Consider the following 26,312-nt stretch of genomic DNA (forward strand, 5'->3'; position numbering starts at 1 on the left):
CTGGCGGGCTTGGGCCTGTCGCCACGGAGCCGAGCGGGGCCTCGGCGGCACCTGGGAGGCTCCGCGCGGCCGATGGGCTGCACCTGCTTGGGGGCCGCCAGCCTGGCGGTGGTGGGCTCCGCTGGGCCTCCAGCGTGCGGTGTGCCCGAATCGACATGGGTGGGCAGCGCACCCCGCTCCCCCTCGGTCTCCCACGCGCGCACCCGGGGAGGCAGAGGCTGGGACCCACTTTCTTTTGCGCTCGGGCCCGCACGGAGCGCCGGGGCCGGGTGGCCGACGCACGCGCTCAGCTAGGAGCCACGTGTTGGGGCCCCAAGCCCGCCTAGGCAGCGCTCTCTGCATCTGCACGCGGCGGCAGCCCCACGTGCGGGCGGCCGGGACACCTCCTCCCCCTGCACACGTGCGAGCCGCTGCCCCCTCCCGGCGCCCCCGCGCCGCCGCGCCCGCGCCGGGACTCCCTGCACCAGCACCGCGAGGCGGCGCGCCGATCGCCCAGGGCCGCCAAGGGGCGGGGCTGCCGCCCGCATTGTTCCTCCCCGAGCGGCGGGCCCTCCCCTTCCCCCAGCCCCGGGCGGGGCGCGGGGCCGCCGAAGCCGCGGAACGTGGGCTCGCGCCCCGCCTTTGTCTCCCGGGCGCGAGCCGCCGCAGCCCCGCGCCGGTTGCTCGCTGCCAGAGCCGCTTTGTGCCTCGGCGCGGGGGACGGGGACGCGGGGCGCGGAGCCGGCGGGCGCAGCCTCAGCATGGACGTGACGGTCTCGGAGCTCATGGAGCTCTTCCTGCAGAGCCCGTTGGTGACCTGGGTAAGTGTGCCTGGCTCCCCGCCCCATTGTTGGGGCACCGGCTCCTCTCCCGCCCGCTGGCGATCGCAGTTAAACCCGACCCAGCTGGGGCCCCGGGTAGCCTTTGGACCCAGAGGATTCATCAAGTGCCCTCCGCCCCCCACCCCCAGCCAGGGTCGGGGTCAGTGTCCCGGGGTCTGGGGTTATTTCCAACTCTGGAGACGGCGCGCCGGCTGCAGGACCCCGCCTCGCTCTCGGCCGGGCGGGGGTGCTGAGTGGGTACACCTGTTCCCGCCTGGGCGTTGGGCCGGCGGCCCTGGAGCGACAGGGTCCTAGTGGTCACCCTGGGCGCATGGCTTGACCGCTTGGAAAAAGGACCCACTCCCCTAAGATATCCTCGTGTAGTTTCTGAACCCCTGAGACCAACGGGTGGAGGGCAGTGGAGATTAGGGGGTTTCGAGTAAGAACGTGTACAGGCTAGGGTGGGCGCTGTGATTTCCAATAGATCTGAGACGTGAGAAATTTATTGAAAAGTCCCCTTTAGTTTATTTTCTTTCCGCTCTGAGACGCCGCAGAAAAGTGGCGAGGAAGTTTTCTTTCTGCTGTCTCGCTTCCGTTGCCTGGCACGGGGAGGGGGATCGAGGCCCGGGAGAAGGGTGCTGTGGAAGTATGGGTGGCCGTGGGTGACTCCCTTCTGCCCCCAGGGGCTCTGCCCACCTGGAGAGCTTTAGACTGAGCGCGTAGGGGTGACTTTTACTGCCTTACTCTCTGCGTTCCCCTCCCCGCAGGTGAAAACTTTTGGCCCATTCGGAAGCGGCAACCAGGACAACCTGACCATGTACATGGATTTAGCGGATGGCATCTTTCTGAACCAAATCATGTTGCAAATGTGAGTTACCTTCCGGGAGAAAGGAAGGAATGATGCCTCGGAAAGTCGAATTTAAGTTTGTAGAATGTGAAGTTGCAATGTTCTCTGCATATGGGCCCACTGGTATTTCGGTATTAATGGTGTCTTTTCCTGGTTTGTTGGGTGTGAAGAACTCCAGGACAGTAGTTTGGTCAGATGTTTGGTGAAAGGAATTTGAAATTGAGTGACTGTCATCCACATGTTGCAATTGACTTGGAACTCAGGGACTTACATGTTATATGACAATGACACAGAAAAAAAAAGAAAAACAACCTTATTTTGGGGGGCAAGGAGCTGTAACGGAGAGTGTTTGGTTACAGGAAGTGTCGGGTGGGACCAGAGCATCCGTGAGTGACTATAAAGTTTTGTTCGAGGTCAGGACGCCTGTGTTTCTGCCTCCCTTTAATCTTGTGTTTCCAGTTGCCCCAGAGCAAGTGCAATTGGTTAAGTTCCTTCTTATAAACTGGATTGAAAAGTCACTGTGTTGGGAGAGGCCTGGGGAGCCAGAATGCTTTGGTGCTCTTTGTCTTGAGCCGTGGGTTTAAACGGAGTTTTGGTGGAGGTTACACCTGCTAGCATGTTTGACCACATCCTTTCCTGTTGCTGCATTCTGCAGCGCCTGTCTGATTGACAGCCTGCCACATGTAGGTGTTGGCTTCTGCCACTGCGTTCTGTTTTTAACTCAGAAAGTGCAGGGAACATATTGGAACTAAGTGTCTGTATGATTCACAGGCACTTGGAGCAAATGTTCTCCGTGGATCAGGCCCTTGTGCTCACCTACTCACCTGCAGCTAAGCAAGTTGTCATCTTGAGCCAGGAACTCATTAGCTGATGAGAATCAGCTGCATTTGTGGCACTTGTGGGAGGAGGAGCAGTCAGCTTTGGTATATTCCGAAAGAGGTTTAAATAGATCTACCTACAAAGATCTATTTTAAACAATTTCCTGAGGTCATTGCTTCTGTGGCGTAATAAGTTACTTGATGTCATGCTGTGGCAGAGACATCTCAGTTTTAATGTTTTTTAAGACACTACCAATGTTACCTGTCTTGAGTTTGATTAGATTCTAAAATGACGAATCTCTTGTCAGCTTGGCAGCACTTCTTGGTTCACAAGAAGGAGTTTTCCTGGGGTTGTCTCATGGCACATTCAAGTTCTGGCAACTATTTCCCCTCTTCATCCTGTTAGACCCCCCAAAATTGCTGGATTCCAGTTGGTGCAACAACCAGTGAAATTTCAACCTGTCCTGTTTAATTAAAAAAACCAGCAGTATCCCCGGCTTTTTCATTCAGAGTTTTACACCCAGGCAAGGGGAGAACAAAAGCCCTGGGACTGTTTCTCTTTCTTCCCTGACCTTTGGAATTCCTGAAGCGTTTACCACTTGCTTGTAAATCAGGAAAGCCTGTTGGCCCATTCCTTTGAGAAATGCCAGCTCATCACTTGTTCACACTTGGCCCCGAAGCTGAATGCGGTGTGAAGGGCTTCTCCCTTCCCCTTGACCATTTTCAGTGTTACTTTCTCCTCTGTGATGTGCCAAGGTAATGGTCCTGCAAGTGAGAACTGATATGTTTGCAGCTTCTCAGGCCTCAAGCAATGGTTCTGGGTCCTCTGGCTAGATTTAGGCACCAAGAAAGAGAGCAGTGGGGAAGCTGGGTGGCTTTCTAGAAGGACATAAGGAGGGAGAGGTGCCACTTGCCTGCGGTTTACTGAGTGGGTGATTGAAATAACCCTGCTCCAGGTGACAGATCAGTATTGTTTGCTCTTGGAAGTAGGTAGGGGTTGATCGGAAAGGGGGCACAAGGGAACTTTTTTTCTTTAATATTTATTTATTTATTTGGCTAGCTGGTCCAGGTCTTGGTTGTGGCATGTGAGATCTAGTTCCCTGACCCAGGGGTCGAACCCGAGCCCCCTGCATCGGGAGCATGGAGTCTTAGCCACTGGGCCACCAGGGAGGTCCACAGGGGAACTTCTAAGGGCGGTAGAAATGGTCCATGTATTGACTGGAGTATATTTCAGTTTTCAAACCTCATCAAGCTGTGACTTAAGATACATGCATTTCACCCTGTGTAAAAAGGACCTCAATTTAAAAAGCAAGTTTTAGCCCTAGTGTCAAAAGCCTGTGTAACCTGCTTGTGTAACCTTCAAAGCCTGTGTAACCTTCAAACCCTAGGTCTCATGCAAGCCCTGTGCTGCTGGGCACATCACTACCATGTCAGTTTCCTCATTTGTAAAATGGGCAGGAAAGTACCTCCCTTAAGAGATGGTTGTGAGGATGGAACGAGTGCTGTATTAGCAGTTAACACAGTGCCTGCCGCTTAGGAAGTGTTGGTGTCAGTTACGTAGTTACGTGTCTCCCTTCTTAATCCAGAAAGGATTTGCATCACTGCTTAGAAGTGTTTTTTTTTTCCCAGTCTACTTTCCCCCTATGTTCTTAGTCTCTTAATAATTCTTAAGTCTTAGCCCTCTACTAATGAGATGGAGGGCAAAACTGGACTCTGGGACTCACATCCTTGCCCCACATCTAACACTGTACTTAAGCCAAGTCTGTTTTCACTTCTGCCAAGTGTCAGGCTAACTAGTGGGTAAGCGATAAGGCTGTTGTGCCTTATCTCCCATGCTGATAGCCCCTACTGTGTGCAGTTCGCCTATTTTGATAAATTCTCTCCAGGTTGGTAGGAGCTGAGAAAATTGCAGAGAGCAATGTGCTCATGTGTTGCCAGAGCTCAGACAAGAGGTGTGTTACCTAACACTTGAGAGCCATATGGAGGCTGGCTGGGGGTCATGTGACTGTACCTGGGCATTGTCTCCAGGAACGGAAGAAGGCTGGAGTGGTAGTCTCTCGCCAGGCCTCTCGGTGACATGAGTGCCTGAAAGCAGGAAAGCCCTGTGGGCTCAGCTTTCAGGGGAGGCCCAGGTCCAGGAGAATTCCTGAATGAAGTGAGGCACTGAGTGGTATGGATAGAGCGGCTTGGGAAAACTTGCTGAATAGCTCCTCTGTGGATGCACTTTCCCTGGGTACCTACTGGTCCCCAGGAGGAAAACAAGATGTCTAATTCACTGTGGACATGCTTTTCACAGTCTCATAGGAAAATTAAGAGCTCTGACTCCAGGGACTTCCCTGGTGGTCCAGTGGTTGAGACTTTGCCTTCCAGTGCCGGGAGTGCAGGTTCGATTCTTGGTCAGGGAGCTGAGATCCCACATGTCTTACAGCCAAAAAGCCAAAACATAAAACAGATGCAGTACTGTAACACATTCAATAAAGACTTTAAAGTGAAAGTCGCTCAGTCCTGTCTGACTCTCTACGACCCCATTCTCCAGGCCAGAATACTGGAGTGGGTACCCTTCGCTTCTCCAGGGGATCTTCCCAACCCAGGGATTGAACCCAGGTGTCCCACATTGGAGGCAGATTCTTTATCAGCTGAGTCACAAGGGAAACCCAAGAATACTGGAGTGAGTAGACTATCCTTTATTCAGGGGATCTTCCCAATCCAGGAATCGAACTGGGGTCTCCTGCATTGCAGGCAGGTTCTTTACCCACTGAACTATCAGGGAAGCCCGAAAGAAAATAAAAAAAAAAGAGAGCTCTGACTCTAGCATCAGGCAGACAAATTCAAATCTTCCCTCTGTTATACTGGTTCTGTTACGTTGGGCAAATTACTTAAACTCTCTAAGCCTGAATATCCTGATCTGTAATAAGCGGGATGGTATTTTATAGATTTGGGGAAGATTAATATGATTATGCATGTATAGGAAATGCCCAACAAATGTCAATCACGTCAGTCATCATTATTGTTAGTGAGGCCTGAAGCTGGCTTTATGTGTGCGGACACCTGTGTGAGCTGGTGTGCATCTGTCCACATGAGAGTGGACACCTGAGTTGATGCAGTGACTGTTGAGTGCAGTTGGAAACTGGGACTGAAAGCTTGTACCTGGGCAAGGCCTACATTAAATCCAATACTATTTGCTTTGTTCAGACTCCTTTCTAACCCCTTGTGCTAGCTGCAGAATTACGAATAATATATTCATTATTCAGAAGTTGGAAATATCTGCAGGCCAATGGAAGAGTTTAAGCTTCTAAAAAGCATTTGGAGTATTGTATATTAATGCATATATATGGAATCTAGAAAAATGGTTCTGATGACCCTATATGTGGGGCAGCAATAGAGACAGAGACATAGATAATGGACTTGTGGACACAGCGGGAGCCGGGTTGGGCAGGGTGGAGACAGTGCGATGAATTGAGAGAGCAGCATTGAAACATACACATTACCTTATGTAAGGGAAGGAAAGGTTGGGACGAATTAGAGTGTAGCATTGACACATATACATTACCATATGTAAAATAGATAGCCACTGGGAATTTGCTGTATGACACAGGGAGCTCAGCCTGGTGCTCTGGGACAACCTAGAGGGGTGGGATGGGATGGGAGGTGGGTGGGAGGTTCATGAGGGAGGGGACATATGCGTACCTACGGCTGATTCATGTTGCTGTATGACAGAAACCAACACATCATTGTAAAGCAATTATCCTCCAATTAAAATTAAGTAAATCTTTTAAAAAGTGCTTTTCTCAGGAGAAAAGAAAAATAAAAAGCATTTGAAGGATAAGTTTTTTCCTTAGAGTGCCAGAAGAGGAGTTATGTTCCCATTTTGCAGATGTTAAAGCTGAGGATAAAGGGGCAGATACTTGTTAGTTGAATGAGTTTGTGTTGGTGCTAAAGTCTTGGGGCAAAAAGAGTTTTTACTCATGAACTTAAGTGATATTCTTTCATGGCTGCAGCATGTGACACTTTGTGGGGCCTTGAGTCTGTAAAAGTTAAATGAAAAAATTCATGTTCGTTGTAGGAAGGTAGAAACATATAGATGCATGTGTATGCTCAGTCACGTCTGACTCTTTGCAACCTCATGGGCTGTAGCCCACCAGCCTCCTCTGTCCATGGGACTACTGGAGTGGATTGCCATTTCCTCCTTCAGGAGGAACATATAGATGAGCAAAACAAACATTGCCTATAACTTTACCATGTCAAGATAGTAGTATTAATATTCTGGTGTCTCCCAGATGTCATCTGTGGTATATACATATATCTTCCTAGTGTATTTTTATACAACGTTGGGTTCAACCTTTTTTTTTATATCTATGATAGATTATCAGTATCTCTATCATCTGTATCAAACATAATTTCTTCTTTATTTTTAAAATATTTTGGCCACACCACATAGCATGTGGGATCTTGGTTCCCCGACCAGGGATTGAACCTGTACACCCTGCATTGGAAGCATGGAGTCCTAACCACTGGACTGCCGGGGAAGTCCCCAAATATGGTTTCTTGATTCGGGGTTGTTTTTTTTTTTCTGGATTCAATTTTAAATCTAGGAGTCATTGGAATATGATGGAAAGTTCGGGGCTGACCTTTTCTCAAAGGAGGGAGGCAAGGTTGCTATAAGTCTAAATTATAGTTCTCTTTGAAATTTTAGGGAGAGTGATTTCTTTTTTTTTTCCCCAAGAAGAAAGCCCTCAGGGCCCTGCACTTTGGCCTTGTTTGTCTCCGAGTTTGGACAAGCTCTTAGACACTTTCTTGCACCCGTGTCTCTCTCCTGTCCTCTGTGCCCCACACATCCTGGTGTGGGACTGGCAGCCTTTTGTGTTCTAGGACTGTCATGTAAAGAAGATCCTTGTTGCTTTTGATGGCTTTCAGGGAGACAGTCTTGCAGTAGTTCTATGATCTTCCTGGGATCAAGAACCACGTTGGCTAGTACGGCCCTGGCCTTCCTAGAACGGTAGGCTTTTAGGGCCGGAAGAGTCCTGTGGTCACCTGGCAGATGAGCCCAATGGAGCCTAGAGAACTTTGGCCCATCCTGGGCCCATTTCCAGACCAGAATCAGTGGCTTCTGACCCATTTCCTGCTCCAGGACGGGAGGGGGTTATGCAATGCTGGGCCAAGTAGGGATAGGCCTTCCTTAACCAGAGTTGACTGCTGTTCGATTTATTCCTTAATCTCTCTTTACCTTGAGAGCCATAGTTGAAGGAGTGCTAAGATAATGATCATGATAATTAGTCTAATTATTCATGTACTAAACGTGAGCGTTTTTGGAATGTTGCTTCCATTAGCTGTTGCTTCCTAGAACTGGAGGCTAAGAGCAGGGATGGTCAGAGGCTCCCCTGTCACCTGATGGCTTCCCAGGCCCAGACCCTGGGTGTGTGCTTTGCCTTTGCTCGTGCAGTGAACATCCATGTGTTTGCTAAGGTCCTCTGGCTCCTGGTACTCTTCAGGTGGTCCCGTCTGACTTAATGGAAACTGGGACCTGCATCTTCTCTAAGTTCTATGTTTTTAAAGAATATGTATTTATTAATGGTGCTGGGTCTTAGTTGTGATGCGTAGGCTTCTCACTGCAGTAGCTTCTCTTGTTTTGGCTCCTGGGCCCTAGGGCACAGGCTCAGTAGCTGTGGCGCATGGGTTTAATTGCCCTGCGGCATGTGGGATCTTCCCTAGGGATCGAACCCGTGTCTCCTGCACTGACAGGCGGATTCTTTACCGCTGAGCCACCTGGGAAGCCCTAAGTTCTCCTGTTGTAAGCAGCACATTCATCACTTTATGAAATTGCCTCTCATCTCTTCAGGTCTCTATAGTAAAGGGAGGAGAATTGCACCCTTAAGATAAATTATTTTGTCATGCTAGGTACACTTCTGTAGCTAAAATGCCTTTATGGTTTAAATTCCGAATGCCTCCTCTATGGCTAAATTAATTTCCATGCAACTGTTAACCTTTATTTTCTCAGTAATGAATGACTCCAGAAGAGACATGTAAATGGCTTAGCAGGCCTCTGTACTATATGAGGACAGTAAGAAGCTTTGTCCCAGGAAAAAAGTTGGGACAGTTGAAAAGAGGTCTTCTGGTTGCCCCAACGTGCTCATATGACTGTTTTAGGGGAGGCAGGATGATTGAATAAAATCCATGGCTGATTATGGCAGCGTGATTCATAAAGGGGTTTGGACACACGCAATACAGTGTCGGGACTCATAGAGTTTATATCAAATATTTACTTAATGGTTGAATTTTAAACAGCTTGTGTTATTAAGAAATTATGCCTGCAGTGATATTTGAAATAATTTCAGTTTGTAGATTTTTTTTTCTATTGGTTAATCTTGTATAAATTTTTGGCTTTGAAAGAGCCAAATGGCATTGCGATTGATTTGCTTTACTCCCCCAAATTCCCCTTCCTGTGCTCACACTATCATCATGGAGGGGCATAGATACGAAGGAAGGAGGAAGAGACCTGTTTCTCTTCCGTCACACCAGCCCCCAGGAGGCTCAGCGCCCTCATCACGGGGCTCGGATGACAGACGAAACCATGAACACAGCCCTCATTTGAATGAGACATCCTTCATGGTGTCTTGGGACAGTCGAATGGGCGGGAGGACTTTGTTAGGAAAGAAAGCCGTGTGTGGTACGTGGAGGGACGGGGGAGCGAAAATCCATTCTTGTCTAGTTTGTTCTCCAAATAGGAAACATCGTTAACACTGAGAATTTTTGAGCAATGTCCTGTATGTAGATGAGTGGTATTATAAATCACTTGATTCAGATTTTTAGTTTCATCACAACCAGACCTGCCTTTTGCCTGAGTTTGGAAAAGAAATGACACTTTGGGGATTTCCCACATCAATTATCTGTGTCTCTTAGCATTTCTTGTAGGGTGTGGCGTACACGACATAGTGTCACAGACTCACGGTGGCGGTTTTCTGAGCCAGAAGTGTCTGCCTGGAATGTAAATCACAGGCATGAACACTCGGCAACACACACAGGAGACTCATGTGAAGTGGAACATTGATGATTTTACTGATTTTTATGAAGTCAGAAAATGTACCATTTTCCCCCCTTTCTTGACATTTCACATAGTTTGCTTTGTTTGGCTTTTAGCTTTTAATCCTTTTTTATCTTTTATTTAATAAGTTAGCTCTCTCAATTTTTTAACAATATTTATATATTTCTGGTTGCACTGGGTCTGTTGCTGCATGTGGCCTTTCTCTGGTTGCAGTGAGCAGGATGTGCCCTCCATTGGGGTGCACAGGCTTCTCATGTGTTGACTTCTCTTGCTGCAGAGCACAGGGCTCTAGGTGCGTGGGCTTCAGGAGTTGGGACACAGGTGCTTTAGTTGCTTGCGGCATGTGGAATCTTCCCGGAACAGGGATCGAACCTGTGTCCCCTGCATTGACAGGCAGACTCCTATCCACTGTACCACCAGGGAAGTCCTGTTCTCTTTAATCTTGAAATATATTTTGGGGTAGGTTATTGGTGGCTCAGTGGTAATAAAAAAAAAAAAGAAATCCACCTGCCAATGCTGGGAGACATGAGTTCAATCCCTGGGTTGGGAAGATCCCCTAGAGAAGGAAATGGCAACCTGCTCCAGTATTCTTGCCTGGGAAATCCCATGATCAGAGGAGCCTGTCAGGCTCTACAGTCCATGGGGGTCTCAAAAGAGTCGGACATGACTTAGAGACTGAGCAACAAAAGCTGACTTTTATACGGTGTTACTCCGGGGCCAGCATTGACACTCGGTTGTTTGTGGCTGCTGCCAGAAGTGCGGAAACAATAATATTCATTAAGGGCAGGTGGTGGGCTTGGTGCTTGGGGAGGGGGAGCAGAAAGTGGTGCGTCTCCCCTGAGGGTTCCACGGCTTGGCAGTAGCAGACTTAGGGTTTGACCTGAGCCACACTCGCCACAGCTGCATAGTGACCTAGGCTTGGAGAGGACTCAGCACTCGGGGGTAGGATGGGGTGTGGCAGGGGCTGGGAGGTGCAATTTCCATTCTCATCATTTTTTACCCCCACTAGAGATCCCAGGCCAACAAATCAACGCATCAACAAGCACGTCAACAACGATGTGAACCTTCGCATTCAGAACTTGACCATCCTGGTGAGAAACATCAAGACCTACTACCAGGTAAGGTGGTCCTCCCCCTTCTCATCCCCCGGAGTCCTGCTGTGCGTCCGGCAATACCTTCATTCGAACGGTTTCCCCACAGGAAGCCGAGAGGAAGTGGTGGCCGGGCAGCTAGCTGCCTGTTGACACTTGGTGTGTTTGCTCATGCATCTTTTCTCTGACATTGTGAGAAGGGTCAGAGGTGGGATTGCTTTACTCTGCCCAGGGAACATCCTTTGAGCTGTGTGCACCACAGCGTGCCTGGTGCCGGGTGGGCCTGGGAGATGAGCCTTGGTCCACAGCCACAGCCCCAGCTCACAGTCTGGGGGGCCTGGCTGATGAGGGCTCTGGGAGGGGCACCCTGCACGGTTATCACCCACAGCTCGGCGAGTCTGTACAGGAGCGATTCAAGGGGTTGAGGAAGAGAAGGGACCACAGAAGGGTTGTGTTTGGGCCAAATATGAAATCAACCAGCCCCGAGTTGGCAGACAGGAGCACCACGGTTCAGGGTTGGGGTGTCTGCCTAACATTCTGAGATATGGAAATGCTCCCCATATCTCAGCTCACTGGTAGGTTGGTCAGGCAGGAGGGCCCGAAGGGGGAAGGGCTGTGAAACCCCCATCCCAGCCTTGGGCTAGTTGGGCAAGAATCTTTATATGGAGACATTGACGGGAAGTAGATTTAAAGTGTGCACTTTAGAGCCCGGGCTTGTCAAACTTAGGCATGAAACTTTTTAGCCCCATATGAATTTTCTCAAGGCCCCAGGGGAAGCCCTGGCAACTCTGAGTGACTTGGGGGCTTGAATGCCCTCTGCTCAGCCCCCTCCTCGCCCTCCAGGGCATCTCTGGGGGGCTTCCCAGGACCCCAGGGGGCACAGTTTGAGAATCACTGTTCAAGAGCCCTTCTCTTCCGGAATCGTGCTGGGGTTTTACGGAGCCCTCTGCCTCTGAGACCTCTCCTAGCCCTCGGCTTCCTGGGCTGTAACTTCGTCTCGGTTCTGGGGCTTGGGAGCATCTTCAGAGCCATGAGGTCCCTGTCGCCATGAGGAAGCCCTCTGGCCAGGTGTGGCTTCCCTCTCTGCCCTCGTGCAGCCGTGCGGGTTCTGAGGTCACTGAGGTCGCTGGACAGGCGGCCGGATGGAGTTTGTGCCGCGGCGTCGGGCTGTGTGCTGTCCGCTTCCTGCAGAGGGCTGTAGGTGCTGCTGTTTGAGGAAAGATGGGTGAAGGAGGGAGTGGACATGTCATGGGTTTTCTGAGTTGATAGTTTCCATTTTCTTCCCTCTGGGGTTGGGGTGCTGGATGCCTTTGCTTTATGGCCAATTCAGCCAGCCCCCGGTGTTCATTCCAGGGCCCGTTGGAAGCCCAGCACCGTGGGCACTCTGAGCAGCCTTTGGGCGGCTGAGCACCAGGTCCATGCTTTTAGTAACAGATGCTAGCTGTGCTGAGGAAGGGCTGGGGGGAGCCCTGCGCGAGTTGGATCTGGGGGCTGGCGGGGGTTTGTTTCCTTGCTAGGAGAGCCACGCCCAGGGCCAGACATGCTGTCAGCCAGTGGGTCTCAGCTAGTGCTTCCCACATGACAGCCACATTCTACGGAACCTGCTGCTGCCCGTGAACTTGGGCCTGGGCGTGGGGCAGGCTGTCTGTTGGCCATACTGGCTGTCGGGTAGATGTAAGAGATGTGGATTTGATCCCTAGGTCGGGAAGATCCCCTGGAGAAGGGCATGGCAACCTACTCCAGTATTCTTGCCTGGAGAATCCCATGGACAGAGGAGCCTGGCTGGCTACAGTCCATAGGGTCGTACAGAGTCGGACACGACTGGAGAGACTTAGCACTCATGCAGTGCTCTCCATGATGTGTGCAAGTGCCAGAGGAAGTGGATGGTCGTAACAGTTGGAAACGAGATCCCCAGCTCTGGACAGGTGTGTCTCCCGCCCCAGCTCTGGACAGGTGTGTCTCCCACCCCAGCTGTGGCTGGGAGGTGGTAACCCTCCCTGACGGCCGTGGTGAAGGTTTGGGATGGAGGTGAGACTTCTGGGTCTGTGTGTAGCTTGCGGCACTCAGGTGCTTACTGCGGGCTGCTTGGCCTGGTAGGTACTGCTCTCTGGGCTTGCCGGCCCAGGAGCACACGTGCCGTGGTCCGCCAGCTCTGACAGTCCAGTCTGGGTTGGCCAAAGGGCTTGAGACCCACTCCAGTACGTGGAGGCAGTTCGCTGCTCTTGGGGTCACTGAGTCAAGTTCTAGAAGATGGGCAGCAGTCTCTGGAAGGAGACGATCGCTAGTCCGTTCTCAGGGCCCCGAAGGACTTACAGGTAGAAAAGAAGACCCCTGCATCCTTATTCTGTTTCTGAGCTCCTAGCTCTTGGAGGGCAGGGCTGGTGTGCGTGGACAGCCTCAACCCCAGCCCGGAGCAGTGTTTGCTGAAAGCACTTGCTGAAGGCCGTGAGCCGTCCCTGCCCCTCGGTCAGCCCCGTGCACTTGGAGGAAGCTGGCAGGACCCTGCCCTTTTGCACTGATACAGCCTAGGTGTGCGCAGTGTTCTGTTGTTTTTTTTCTTCCAAGTTATTGTAAAATAAAGCTTAGTTCTGGTTATGTAAGTAATATGTGTTCTTTATAAACAACCCTTTAGGAAACAAACAAGTCGCAAGAAGAAAAGAACCGCTCAGAACCCCAGCGCCCAGAGACAATCACTATTAACATTTTTAGTGCTTCCTTCCAGTTTTTGCATGAATAGTTTCTGTGTTTTATTCCGTGGTAGTCATGCCTTATATACAATTGCATATCCTGCCTTTTTTCCCCTCCCACCTGACATTGTAGCATAAACATAACCGGTTATTATTGTCAAGTGACATTCAAGAAAGTTTTCCAAAAGAAGTACTGCCCAGCGTCCCCTTTTGAGAGAGGCCCTGCAGATTGTGAGGGCTTGAGGTGACATGAGACCATTGAGGTTCTGGCCAGGGTGGCTGGGGAGGGTGGGAGGTCCCCCTTCCGGGACGGGGACTTCCTCTTGCCATGGCTTTTCAGTAGACGCGTCGAGGTCACCGCATCCAGCCCCGGGTCTTGTTTGCCCAGCGGTGGTTTGCTCCCACCCCCAGGCGTCCCCTTCTTTTCTGAGGCACATGGGGCAGGGAGAGTCAGGAGGGACGGGGCCTCTCGTCAATAGCACAGGCTTCTTTCACAAGGAAGCTCAAGTTTTGTTCCCGAAAACCTGCGGAGACAAAAAAAGGTCTTTGACCTTTTTTGACCTTTGACCTTCTTCTGGCGCAGAGGACAGACAGTGGGTAAGAACCAGCGTGGCCCGGTTCAGTCTGACCACTGGTGTCTTGGGCCTCCCTCTGACCTGCTGCTCTGACTCTTCTGGGGTTGGCACCTGGAATCTGCGTTTTCAGAAGTTCCCCAGCTGTTTTAAGTCTTAACATCCTTCCAACAGGAAGGGCACTCAGTGGGCCAGAGAGGTGGTCCTCCCAGTGTGGTCCCCCCAGTGTGGTCCCCAGACCAGCAGCATCCGTGTCACCTGGGAACTTGTTAGAGGTGCAGGTCCGGCCCCTTCCCTGGACCTTCTGTGGAGGTCTGGCAGTCTGCAGCTTAACAAGCCCTCCAGGCGATTCTGATGCATGCTCATGGGAACCTAGTGGTTTAGAGCATTTCTAGGGATGTCAGGGAGAGGCCCCGTGAGCCAGGCCTCCAGGGGCAGAGAGAGCTCAGTGAGAACTCGAGTGACTCCTGTCCATCATATAAAATGGAGGCACGTCTCGTCTGCCCCAGGACAGGTGGAGGAGAGGCTGCAGTGATGAGAAGGTGACCAGGGGGAACGGGTGCCATTGAGGGGGTTGCTAGGAAGCCAGAGTTGGACAAGCCCTTGGGGAGAGCACCTGGTTCGGTCTCTGAATTTTAAAGAAGGAGAGGCGGATCAGGATGAGCATCCACAAATGGTTAAACCTGCAGAGAGACCTGGAAGGAAGGCGGGCCTGGATCAGAAGCGTGCGCTGCCTCGAGCCCCTGGTCGAGGGGCTGACCCCTGGGCTGGTCAGCATTGAGCCCAGCGTCATGTGTTGTTTATTGTTTAGTCACCAAGTCGTGTCCGACTCTTTGCCACCCCATGGACCGTTGCCCGCCAGGCTTCTCCGTCCATGGGATTTTCCAGGCAAGAATACTGGAGTGCGTTGCCATTTCCTTCTCCAGAGCATCACATGAGGCTTGTTTGATACACTCAACAGCCAAACTCTTTTCCATCTGAGTCCTTTTAAGGTAAAATTTGGATTTATAGAATGGTTCATTTGTCACATCCAGAGCCCTGAGTGTGGATGTCGAGTATACGTTCATTTGATCGCAGAACCCGTAGGAAAACATGGCCAGTAGTAGATGCAGAAATCGCTGGTGCGGCAGGTGGCTCATGCGTGTTTATCCTCTGGGGGTTGTGCGTGGTGTCCAGGGCCCAGGAGGGCCGTGGACACCTGTGAGCCAGCTCCTTCTTACAACACCTGGGGCCTAATTGTCACGTGAAATTTCTGAGGTTTCTTTGGCTTTCTGCGAGTGGGAAGTACTTCACACAGCGCCCGGACGAGTTCAGCGTGTGTTGGTGGAGATGTACGTCTTCACTATTGTGTCGCGTGTGGATGTCGATCCTGAAACGGGCACCCTCAGGTGAACACGGGGACCCACCCGCAGGGCTGACTCTGAAATGGGGAATTGGCCGAGCTGCTCCGGGCGCCTCCCCTCGCTGGCTGAGCCCTGGGACCTGCGGCTGCTTTCCTGCTGTGGGCCTCCTGAGCGTTCATCTGTCCGGAAGAGGGTGGGCCCTTGTGGTTCTGAAATTCCATAGTTGCATGGTGGCCCAAGACCACTAAGATTTTAGAGTTTCAGATCACCTCGAGGAAGCTCTGTATTGTGAGTTCTTGGAACTTGGCCCTTCTGACTTCTGGTCTGTCACGTGGTTGGAAGGCCAGAACAGACCCACAATATTGGTCTTTGTTGCAGAAGCAACAGTCCCGGGTTGTAATGTCTTCTGTAATCTCTTTTTTCCTTCATTGCTTTGAAAAGATTAAAAATGAAACAGTACAAATGCTTTTAAGGAACACCTGTGTATCTGCTCAAAATAAATATGAACATATGTGAATATTTTTCCTATTTGCTTCACACCTTTCTTCTAAGAGGTTTTTGCTGACTGAAGTCCCTGGTGTTTCTCTTACTTCGTCCAGTTATCCTTACCTGCCTCTGTGGAGGTAACTCCTGTGGTTAATTTCTCTGTGTGTGTACATATGGTTTTGTGTCACATATTCAGATTAAACCTCCATATTACTGCCTGTACCTTTTGCCCACTCCACCTTACGTTGGTTGGATCTGTTGGTTTTTTGTGGTATTTGTATTAGATAAGCATGGGCTGACTGCTAGAATTATCTTTAGAAATGTGCACAGTTTGAAAAAATGAAAGACTTTTGTCAAAAGTAAAAATAGAAGGAAATGTATATTTGACACTGTTGGTGGGAACAAAGTGAACTCTAATTCATGTGGTCTGGAGGCTTTTTAGATAAAGTGAAGTCTCTTTAGGTAGATGTGATGTGCTTTGGTGGATAGAGACAGTGTTCAAGGGAACTTAACTCTGCTCAGGCCCTGTCTACAGGTACCAGGGGAATCTGCTTTATGAATAATAGTGCATTGAATTTGTAAGGGAGAAATTGATTTCTCCACTCTATGTTATTATTGGAGTATTTGTTGTTGTTCAGTCACTCAGTTGTGTCTGGCTCTTTGTGACCCCATGGACGGCAGCACACCAGGCTTCCCTGTCCTTCACCATCTCCTGAGCTTGCTCAGACTCATGTCCCTGGAGTCGGTAATGCCATCGAGACATCTCATCCTTTGCCACCCCTTTTCATCTTGCTCTCAGTCTTTCCCAGCATCAGGGTCTTTTCCAATGAGTTATCTCTTCGCATCAGGTGGCCAAAGTATTGGAGCTTCAGCTTCAGCTTCAGCATCAGTCCTTCCAATGAGTATTCAGGACTCATCTCCTGTAGGATGGACTGATTGGATCTCCTTGCAGTCCAAGGGATTCTCAAGAGTCTTCTCCAACACCATGGTTCAAAAGCATCAATTCCTTGATGCTCAGCCTTCTTTATGGTCCAACTCTCACATCCATACATGACTACTGGAAAAACCTTAGCTTTGACTATATGGACCTTTGTTGGGAAAGTAATGTCTCTGCTCTTTAGTAAGCTATCTAGGTTGGTCATAGCTTTTTTTTCCAAGGAGCAAGCATCTTTTAATTTCATGGCTGCTATCACCATCTTCCGTGATTCTGGAGCCCAAGAAAAAGTCTGTCACTGTTTCTGTTGTTTCCCCGTCTATTTGCCATGAAGTGGTGGGACCAGATACCATGATCTTCCTTTTTTGAATGTTGAGTTTTAAGCCAGCTTTTTCACTCTCAATGCTTTAGAATGTTGTGTTAGTTTCTCCTGTACAAAAGTGAAACAGCTATAAGTATACGTATATCCCCTTCCTCTTGAGCCTCCCTCCCACCCACTTCCCTCTCGCCACTCATCACAGAGGTCATCACAGAGCACCAAGCCGAACCCTCTGCTATACAGCACTTTCCCACTGGCTATCTATCTTACACATGGTCTGACTCTGTGACCCCATGAACAGGCTCTGCTATCCATGGGATTTCCCAGGCAAGAATACTGGAGTGGGTTGCCGTTTCCTTCTTCAGGGGATTGTCCCGACCCAGGACAAAACCCAGGGATCGAGCCTGGGTCTTCTGCGTTGCAGGCCGATTCTTTCCTGCCGAGCCCAAGGGGAGCCCCAGTGTGTATATGTCTGTGCATCCCGCCCTCCCTTTCCTGCACTTACCCACAGGTCTGTTCCCTACATCTGCATCTCTACTCCTGCCCTGCAAATAGGCTCATCAATACCATTGAGAAGGCGATGGCACACCACTCCAGTACTCTTGCCTGGAAAATCCCATGGATGGAGGAGCCTGGTAGGCTGCAGTCCATGGGGTCGCTAAGAGTCGGACACGGCTGAGCGACTTCACTTTCACTTTTCACTTTCATGCTTTGGAGAAGGAAGTGGCAACCCACTCCATTGTTCTTGCCTGGAGAATCCCAGGGACGGGGGAGCCTGGTGGGCTGCCGTCTATGGGGTCGCACAGAGTCGGACACAACTGAAGTGACTTAGCAGCAGCATACCATTTTCTAGATTCCATATATATGCGTTAATATACGGTATTTGTTTTTCTCTTCCTGACTCATTTTACTCTGTATGACAGACTCTCCACTCTTAAAAGAGAAAGGCTGTGAGATGGGGTTTTTTTTCCTTTTGCATTTTTTCTTATTGGAAGGTGGGTATTCTTGATGTAGCTTATCTCTATGTCTTGAGGAAATTAAAGGTAATATTTTTGATTATATTTTCTGATTGCAGACTGGGAAATGCAAAGAAAATTAAATCTGCCCACTATCTTGCCACCTAGGCATACCATTGTTAAAATTTTGGTATTTATGCTTTCTAACTTTGTGTCTGTGCCTTTGTTTCAAGATGTGGATCGTATGAAACCTTTCTTTTCATTTACTGTGCAGTGAGCATTTCCTCATATCCTTTCCCATGTTCTTTCATAAATGCATTTTGGTGTCTACATGGCACTTCGTCATGTGGCTATACCACTCTCATTGATACTGAGTTATTTCTGTCTTAGAATTATAAATAATACCACCATGAACAACCTTGGTCCATACATCTTTCAACAACTGTTTTTATGTCCTTAGGATAAATTCCTAGCATGGAATTCCCGGGTCAGAGGGCATGAATACTTTGAGGACTTTTGCTACTTATTACCAAAATTACCTTCTTTATGGGCCTTTTGTTTTTCTTTGCTGAATTGCCCCTTTGTGTCCTGCACCCATGAAAAATGCTGTGTTCTGTGTTGCTGCTGAATGCTGAAGATTTCTGTGTCTCTGCCGTGCGAATGGAGGTCTGAGATTATTTATACCGGACATCTGGGCAAACGTCCTTGTTGGCGTGTCACTGGATGCCGGTTTGGAGTCTCCAGCAGGGCTGTGACATGGTGACCAAATGCAGTGGCGAGGCTGGGCGGTCCAGCCCCAGGCCTGGGAGGCCTTCGTCAGAGGGGTCCCAGCACCCCGGCCCCCTTTCAGAGCCGGGAGCCTTTGTCCGCCGTGGACTCGACCCAGGAGATGACCGACTTCCCTGTGAATGCTTGCTCTCCGTCTAAAGTTTAAGGGAGACACTTCTAGACCGTGTTGGGAAGTGAGGCTGGGGAGGGCGGTGGTCTGCGTGGGCCCCTCCTTTCCTCTTTCCTTCCTCTCCCTTCCTGTCTCCTGTTCACTCTGGTATCGGGTAATGAAACATGGGACATGGAAACGCTGTAGCCCAGAGAGCTGGGTGTGTCCCACTGGGAGTCCCCCGGTTCTTGTGTCTGTTCCTCCTCCTCCTTCTTCATGCCTGAGATGCTCGTGTCTAGCGGGGTGGGAGACAAGCCAGGCAAACCAGCCGCTGGAACACCTATGTGCACAGGACACAGATGTCACAGGGCACGGGCAGGAGTGCCGCAGCCAGGGGAGGGCCAGTGCCCAAGGAGAGCTTTGCAAAGGGGGTGGTGCTTGGCCTGAGTCCTGAAGGATGGGCACAGAGCTAGTCTGGCAGAAAATGGGGTGCATGGGGGGGTGTCCTGGGGGAGCAACAGCACCTGCAAAACCAGAGAGGCTCAGAGCAGCCTGAGGGCTGAGCAAGTCACCTCTGAGTGGCTGAAGGTTGGGGCTTCGCTGGGGAGTGGTGATGGGTGAGGTTCCAAAGGTAGGGAGGTTCCCGAGGGCGGATGCCAGGCTCATGAATTTGAACTTCATCCCAGAGGGACTTGGAGTGTTTATAACCTTTTGAAAGAGGAAAGTTTAAAAAAATAGAACTCTTTTGACACCCATATTGAGAGTGGATTGGCTTCAGGAGGGAGTTGGGGAGTCAGGACAGGTCATGGAAGCCTGGACCAAAGCTGGGGCAGAGGGGAGAGGGGACAAGCCCGAGAGGCTTAGGGGGCTGTGGGCAGCAGTTGCTAGGTCCCCTGCCCGGAGGGAACAGCGGGAAGAGGATAAAATGCTTTCTCAGGCCCGGGAGAGTGGAGCCCTGCAGCAGGGTGCTAGCCCCCTGGGCTTCACGGCAGTGGCTCTGAGTCAGCCTGTCTGGGGCTGGAAGTGGGGCGGGGAGGCTGCAGGAGGACAGCCCCTTCAGGTCCACCTGAATTCCCTTTCTCCACACCAAGCAGAAGGCGTGTGCTCCTGACCGGTGACCCTCCCTGACCTGCTGCCAGGGACGGAGCCGACAGGGCTGTGGACACCTGGTCACGGGCCACGCAGCCCCACACCTTCCCAGAGGCAGGGTTTTGTTTTTGCAGCACATGAAACCAACTGCCGGTTGGACTTGGTTTTCTTTTTTTCCCCTTCTGTTTTTAGAAGAAATGCTATAGAGCCGTATTGAATAGCAAGCAGGAACTCTGGGACTCAGCCCTCTGCCCCTGTCAGAAGGCTGAGAGAAGATAGCTGGATGGCTATAAGCTTGGCACTGCGCTAGGAGCTTTCAGCCCTGTCACTGTGAGGACGAAACTGCTGTCCCCATTTTACAGATTAGGCAAGTGAGGCTGGTGGAGCTCAAGCTCTCATAGTCATTGGCTGCTTTCTGCAGTCCTGGAGGGAGGTGGCTTGCTGTGGGCAGACTAGCCGTTGTGTACGGGTGGGCCAGGCTGGGAGTGCTCCTTCCCCAGGGTCTCCTGCTTGGGCTCCCCCATGTTAAGCTGACTTCACACCCGCTGGGAGCCCCAGAGGGAGGGGCTGGATTGCTTCAGGCACCTTCTGAAACCAGCACTTCCGGGGTTGGGCTGTGGGTGGGACCTAGGGAGCAGCTGGCCTCAGACTTCACCCTGCAGCCCCGCCCCTCCTCCCCCAGAGCAGCAGGAAGCAGAGAATCTGGGCTAATTGCAGAGGGTGAGGAGGGGTGAAAGGTGGGTCTGATGCAATTAGCAGAGCTGGAATTTGGCCAGGCCGTGGAGGCTTCAGGCCACGAGGTAGGACTGTATATGTGTATGTGTGTGTGTGTGTATATGTGCACACATGGATGAAGACAGTCTTTCTCTCCTTTTTTTTTTTTTTGCTTTTTATTTTGTAATAGAGTATAGGCGATTAACAATGCTGTGATAGTTTCAGTTCAGTTCAGTTCAGTCACTCGGTCGTGTCCAACTCTGCGACCCCATGAATTGCAGCACGCCAGGCCTCCCTGTCCATCACCAACTCCCAGAGTCCACCCAAACTCAAGTACGTCGAGTCGGTGATGCCATCCAGACATCTCATCCTCTGTCGTCCCCTTCTCCTCCTGACCCCAATCCCTCCCAGCATCAGGGTCTTTTTTAATAAGTCAACTCTTTGCATGAGGTGGCCAAAGTATTGGAGTTTCAGCCTCAGCATCAGTCCTTCCAATGAACACCCAGGACTGATCTCCTTTAGGATGGACTGGTTAGACCTCCTTGCAGTCCAAGGGACTCGCAAGAGTCTTCTCCAACACCACAGTTCAAAAGCATCAATTCTTCGGCACTCAGCTTTCTTCACAGTCCAACTCTCACATCCATACATGACCACTGGAAAAACCATAGCCTTGACTAGATGGACCTTTGTTGGCAAAGTAATATCTCTGCTTTTTAATATGCTATCTAGGTTGGTCATAACTCCCAAGGAGTAAGCGTCTTTTAATTTCATGGCTGCAATCACCATCTGCATGCAGTGATTTTGGAGCCCAGAAAAATAAAGTCTGACACTGTTCCCACTGTTTCCCCATCTATTTGCCATGAAGTGATGGGACCAGATGCCATGATCTTAGTTTTCTGAATGGTGAGCTTTAAGCCAACTTTTTCACTCTCCTCTTTCACTTTCATCAAGAGGCTTTTGAGTTCCTCTTCACTTTCTGCCATAAGGGTGGTGTCATCTGCATATCTGAGGTTATTGATATTTCTCCCGGCAATCTTGATTCCAGCTTGTGCTTCTTCCAGCCCAGCATTTCTCATGATGTACTCTGCATAGAAGTTAAATAAGCAGGGTGACAGGACACTCCTTTTCCTATTTGGAACCAGTCTGTTGTTCCATGTCCAGTTCTAACTGTTGCTTCCTGACCTGCATGTAGGTTTCTCAAGAGGCAGGTCAGGTGGTCTGGTATTCCCATCTCTTTCAGAATTTTCCACAGTTTCTTGTGATCCACACAGTCAAAGGCTTTGGCATAGTCAATAAAGCAGAAATAGATGTTTTTCTGGAACTCTCTTGCTTTCTCCATGATCCAGCGGATGTTGGCAATTTGATCTCTGGTTCCTCTGCCTTTTCTAAAACCAGCTTGAACATCTGGAAGTTCACGGTTTATGTATTGCTGAAGCCTAGTTTCCGGTGGACGGCAAAGTGACCCATCCATATTTTACACATGTATCCATTCTCTTGCAAACTCCCCTTCCACCCAGGCTGCCATATAACATTGAGCAGAGTGCTATATGCAGTGGGTCCTTGTTGGTTATCCATTTTAGATATGGCAGTGTATATACATATCCGTCCCAAACTCCCTAACTATCCCTGCCCCCCATTCAGCCCCCTTGGCAACCTTAAGTTTGCTCTCTAAGTCTGTGAGTCCTGTTCTGTTTTTGCAAGTAAGTTCATTTGTATCATTTCTTTGCATAGGGATGTCCTGGGATATTTCTCCTTGTATATTTCTCTTTGTTTAATTGCTAAGTCCTGTCCAACTCTTGTGTCCAACTCTTGGAACCGCATGTACTGGAGCCTGCGAGCTCCCTGTCCATGGGATTTCCCAAGCAAAAATACTGGAGTGGGTTGCTCTTGCCTGCTCCCAGGGATCCTCCTGACCCAGGGATTGAACCTGCATCTCCTGCATTGCAGGTGGATTCTTTACCACTGAGTGAACAGGGAAATCCCATTTCTCCTTCTGGGCTCTGTGGGCTCCTCCTTCTGACCTTGAGTCCAGATTTTGAATTGCTGGGGTTTCCCTTCTATCTCTGAGCTGCTGGGTTCTCCTTTGCCTTGGAGTTTCCCCTTTGCGTCCATGATGGTTCCCGAGGGCTGCCGCCTGGCTTTGATCTGTTGTGCATGGAGCCGAGCCCAGATGCCCAGTTCACAGTGGCCCTAAGACCTCCTCAGGTTTACAGATCCGGACTTTCTCAGTGTTTCTGATATGTTTTCTTACCGTGTGTTTACTTCTTTATCGCTTGCTTGACGTTTCTCTTAATGCATGGCCATTCCTTAAAGCATTCAGTTTTCGAGCCCTTCACGGAAGGTCCATGTGCAGAGAGCGAGTCTGTGTCAGGGTGGAAAGCTGGGCGGTCACCTGGTCGTCAGGCCTGAGATCCGAGCCTGTGCCTCTGGCAGAAAAGGAGTGAAAACCTCCTGGTGCAGCCCTCAGAGGCCAAGAGGGAGCCACGCTGCTTTCCGAAGGAGGTGCCCAGCCTCATTTTTTGTTCGTTGCAGAATCAGGACCAGCATGGTTCAGGGTGTGAGAATCACGGGTTGAGCATGAATGAGTTTAGAAACACATCTTATCACAGGCTACTCCACACCCCAGAAAGGTAGGAAGTGCTAAGAGGTACCAAGTCCTTTGGCAACAGAAAAGAGGGAAATGAATTTCTCAAACTTTTAAAAAGAAAAGGAGTCTCTCCATTGCCTTAGGTTTTGGGGTTAAATGCCAAGATCAGCGTGTTTGATGTTATAACTAGTTTGTGAGAAGGACTCATGGGAGAACTTGCCTGGGCAGGCTCTGAGCTCCATAAAGCTGGCTGTGTGGCCTGCGTCCAGGGCTAATAACAGTTTTTCTTATTCAGCCTGTTCTTTGTGGAAAGGCAGTTTCTCTGCTCCTTTGCCATGGCATTCAGGGCCATGGTCCTTTCCAGTATAACTTTAGTCCTATTTTTCTAGGAAGGAGGACGATGAAGTATGAGGATGAGGAAGCGCTTGTCTGAAGTTGATGGGCTCAGCCAGAATTATTGAGGAGGCTGCACCTTGTACCCCCAATTCTGAGTCTGTTGGTAATGTCTTGAGAGGAGGTGGAGGTTTCAGAAGGGTAAAGAGGCTGCCGGCTGAATGCTGCAAGGGTTCCTTTGGTTTGGGATTGAGTTTCATCAGGTTGGGCTTCCCTGATGGCTCAGATGGTGAAGAATCTGCCTGCAGTGTGGGAGACCCAGGTTCGATCTCTGGATCAAAAGATCCCCTGGCAGATGAAACGGCAACCCACTCCAGTATTCTTATCTGGGAAGTCCCATGGACAGAGAAGCCTGGCGGGCTACCGTCCATGGGGTCAGAAAGAGTCAGACACGCCTGGGCGACTAACACTTTCACTTTCACTTTCTCAGCAAGTTAAGGGGAGAGGTGCTCTGAGTATGGGACTCTCCATGAGAAGAGAGGGTACAGTGCAACTTCAGGGAGACATTTGCCATTACCCTCCTCGCTGCCCATCCCCTGGGGCTGGCACTGGCGTTGGCTCCAGCTTCGCAGGGAGAAGTCAGGTTTGCTTTCCCAGCTCGGGGTAGGAGCTTTGCCACTGCCCTGTGGAAGAGGATGAGCTGGGTGGTTTCTCCAATTCCCAAGAACAGAGGTGCCCGACCTCCAGGATCTAATGTCTGGTGATCTGAGGTGGGACCGGTGTATTAATAATAGAAATAAAGTAACGCACTTGAATCATCCCGAAACCACCCTCCCCCGACCTCTGCCCCATCCGTGGACAAGTTGTCTTCCACAAAACCGGTCCCTTGGGTACCACTGCCCTAGAAGGTCAGGAAGGTGAAGCCGGAGGAAGAACAAGATGGGAAGTGAGAGGGCAGCAGGAAGGAGAAGTCATCTCATTCTTCCAAGGATCTAGAAACTTGTGTGTCATCATTCTAGCAGTGTGACTTTGGTGTATCATTTGATTTCACCTATAAAATATGGGTAACACCACATTACAGGTTGGCATGGGACTCAGAATCGCACCTAGGTTTTGAGTCAGCAGGGCACAGTAATAACACCAGCTCGTCCTGAGGGCTGACTTTGCAGGGTTGACTGTTCCTGGGTGTCCACGCTCTGCAGGTAGGGAAGCCATGTTACTTGTGTAGGCAGAGGATGGGAGACACACACATCCAAGTACAAATAGGAAGAGAGGAAGAAAAGCAGCTTCAGGCCCCTTTGTCTGCAGAGGCAGAAGATAAAGAGTCATGGGCTCCTTTGAGCTCACCTCTTAGAGCTGTGGCCTTGGGCAATTTGATCTCCAAGAGTCTTTTTTTACCTGAAAAGTGGGCATGTGAATAGTGCTGGCCTGAGTATTGCATCAGAGGTGTTGGACTTTTCCTGCTGGCACTGATAAGATGCCCACCAGATGGTCTAGTAGACATGGGGGTCTTTACACAGACCCACCTCTCTGGGCCATGCTGACTTCATCTATTACTGAGCGGATTATAGAGGGGACCTTCCAGCAGTTAGATTCTGAATTGCTTGGATTAATCCAGTACATGTGGACGTACATGCTTAACTCTTGCCCTGCCCATTTTTCTCCTGTATGATTTTTAGAAATTATTTTGGTTGCATTGGGTCTTGGTTGCATGCAGGCTTTCTCTAGTTGTGGAGAGCCGGGGCTACTCTCTAGTTTTAGTGTGTGGGCTTCTCAGTGTGGTGGCTTCTCTTGTTGCAGAGGACAGGCTCTAGGTGTTTGGGCTTCAGTATTTGTGGCTCCAGCCTCAGTAGTGGAGAAGGCAATGGCACCCCATTCCAGTACTCTTGCCTGGAAAATCCCATGGATGCAGGAGCCTGGTAGGCTGAAGTCTATGGGTTCGCAGAGTCGGACACGACTGAAGTGACTTAGCAGTAGCAGCCTCAGGAGTTGTGGTTCACGGGCTTAGTTGCTCCATAGCATTTGGTATCTTCCCAGACCAGGGATCGAACCCATGTCTTTTGCATCGGCAGGTGGATTCTTAACCACTGTACCACCAGGGAAGTCCTCCTGTATGATTTTTTAATTTAAAGCATACCGTGTGCTTCCAGTGAACTGAGTGTCTTAGGCACACTATCTCATGGCAGCCTCTTGATTTTTCTCTCCCCCCAGCAATGAAACTCCTTAAAAGCAGGTTCTGCATTTCTTTCTCTGTTCACCTCTCACCCCAACAGCATGGAGACATGCCTGCCAGAGTCAGTGTGTGTTAGTTGCAAGACACAGAGCAACAGAAGCCATGACTCAGAGTAGTTCAGAGAGGATAAGTCATTGCCCTCGGGGCATGTATTACTGGCCTGGGCCCAGGATCCTATCTCTAGGCTAAAATAACCCTGTAAAGACCCTCGGCTTGTTCCCCATTTCTAGACAGTTGAGTAATTGGAGGACAGGGCCCTCCTGTACTCAAGTCTGTGTTCCTTGAGTGCCTGACGTACGTATCAGACACTCAGGACCTGATTGCTTTAGGGGGTCAGTGGGGGCAAACCAGGGTGGAGATGCAGGGCAAAGCGGAGGCCTGGAGCCTTTGAATCTTGCCCTTACAGAGGTCTTCCCCGTCTTCCCCCGCCAAATCCCCCCCATCCCCCCGAAATCTCCCCCACCTCCCCCCCCACCCCCCGCCTCTTTCACGCCAACCTGCAGGCTTTTCATGTGGTGTTTGCTTTGTTGCTGGAAAAGCCATATGTCAGGTACCCAGGAGGCTCAGTCCCTGGGGGGTGGAAGTTA

General features: G+C 50.3%; 1 protein-coding gene across 3 annotated transcripts in view; it reads left to right on the top strand.

The window, feature by feature from the left end:
• Positions 1–595: 595 nt before the first annotated feature.
• The window catches only part of CCDC88C (coiled-coil domain containing 88C), a 143,686-nt gene continuing 117,969 nt past the window's right edge, over positions 596–26,312 (top strand). For all 3 annotated transcript variants that reach the window (XM_044933370.2, XM_044933371.2, XM_006076163.4), the window contains exons 1-3: positions 596–800; positions 1,568–1,668; positions 10,514–10,622. In XM_044933370.2, the coding sequence (XP_044789305.2) occupies positions 741–800; positions 1,568–1,668; positions 10,514–10,622 (270 nt within the window). In that variant the 5' untranslated portion in view covers positions 596–740. The remainder of the gene's footprint in view (positions 801–1,567; positions 1,669–10,513; positions 10,623–26,312) is intronic.

Source organism: Bubalus bubalis, chromosome 20, assembly GCF_019923935.1.
Source record: "Bubalus bubalis isolate 160015118507 breed Murrah chromosome 20, NDDB_SH_1, whole genome shotgun sequence".
NCBI lineage: Eukaryota > Metazoa > Chordata > Mammalia > Artiodactyla > Bovidae > Bubalus > Bubalus bubalis.